This window comes from Coturnix japonica, unplaced genomic scaffold, assembly GCF_001577835.2.
Source record: "Coturnix japonica isolate 7356 unplaced genomic scaffold, Coturnix japonica 2.1 chrUnrandom608, whole genome shotgun sequence".
Taxonomy (NCBI): Eukaryota; Metazoa; Chordata; class Aves; order Galliformes; family Phasianidae; genus Coturnix; species Coturnix japonica.
In genome coordinates, this window is record NW_015439981.1 from 1 (window position 1) to 1,093 (window position 1,093).

General features: G+C 50.6%; 1 protein-coding gene across 2 annotated transcripts in view; it reads right to left on the reverse strand.

Moving 5' to 3' along the window:
* Positions 1-21: 21 nt before the first annotated feature.
* The window catches only part of LOC107307457 (creatine kinase M-type), a 37,185-nt gene continuing 36,113 nt past the window's right edge, over positions 22-1,093 (reverse strand). For both annotated transcript variants that reach the window (XM_015850964.2, XM_015850965.2), the window contains exon 5: positions 22-131. In XM_015850964.2, the coding sequence (XP_015706450.1) occupies positions 58-131 (74 nt within the window). In that variant the 3' untranslated portion in view covers positions 22-57. The remainder of the gene's footprint in view (positions 132-1,093) is intronic.

A 1,093-nucleotide genomic window follows, 5' to 3' on the forward strand; every position in this document is an offset into this window, starting at 1 on the left:
TATAGGGTCAGATGGGGGGCTATAGGGTCATATAGGGGGTTATAGGGTCATATAGGGTCATATAGGGGGCTGTAGGGTCATATAGGGGGGGTAATAGCGGCCCTTGAACTCCCCGTCCAGGCTGTTCAGTGCTGGGGGGTTATAGGGTCAGATATGGGTTATAGGGTCATATAGGGGGATATAGGGTCATATAGGGGGATATAGGGTGAGATGGGGGTTATAGGGTCAGATGGGGGTTATAGGGGGGGTAATAGCGGCCCTTGAACTCCCCGTCCAGGCTGTTCAGAGCTGGGGGATATAGGGTTATATGGGTTATAGGGTCATATAGGGTCAGATATGGGTTATAGGGTCAGATATGGGTTATAGGGTCATATAGGGGGGGTAATAGCGGCCCTTGAACTCCCCGTCCAGGCTGTTCAGAGCTGGGGGGGGATATAGGGTGAGATATGGGTTATAGGGTCATGTAGGGTCAGATGGGGGGTTATAGGGTCGGATGGGGGTTATATGGGGGTTATAGGGTCATATAGGGGGGGTAATAGCGGCCCTTGAACTCCCCGTCCAGGCTGTTCAGAGCTGGGGGATATAGGGTGAGATATGGGTTATAGGGTCATATAGGGTTAGATGGGGGTTATATGGGGGTTATAGGGTCATATAGGGGGATATAGGGTCATATAGGGTCAGATGGGGGTTATATGGGGGTTATAGGGTCATATAGGGGGTTATAGGGTCAGATGGGGATTATAGGGTGAGATGATGGGGGTTATAGGGTCATATAGGGGGTTATGGGGTCATATAGGGTCAGATGGGGGTTATAGGGTCATATAGGGTCATATAGGGGGATATAGGGTCGGATGGGGGTTATAGGGTCATATAGGGGGGGTAATAGCAGCCCTTGAACTCCCCGTCCAGGCTGTTCAGAGCTGGGGGATATAGGGTTATATGGGGGTTATAGGGTCAGATATGGGTTATAGGGTCATATAGGGGGTTATAGGGTCATATAGGGGGTTATAGGGGAGTTATAGGGTCAGATGGGGGTTATAGGGGAGTTATAGGGTCAGATGGGGGTTATAGGGTCATATAGGGAGTTATAGGG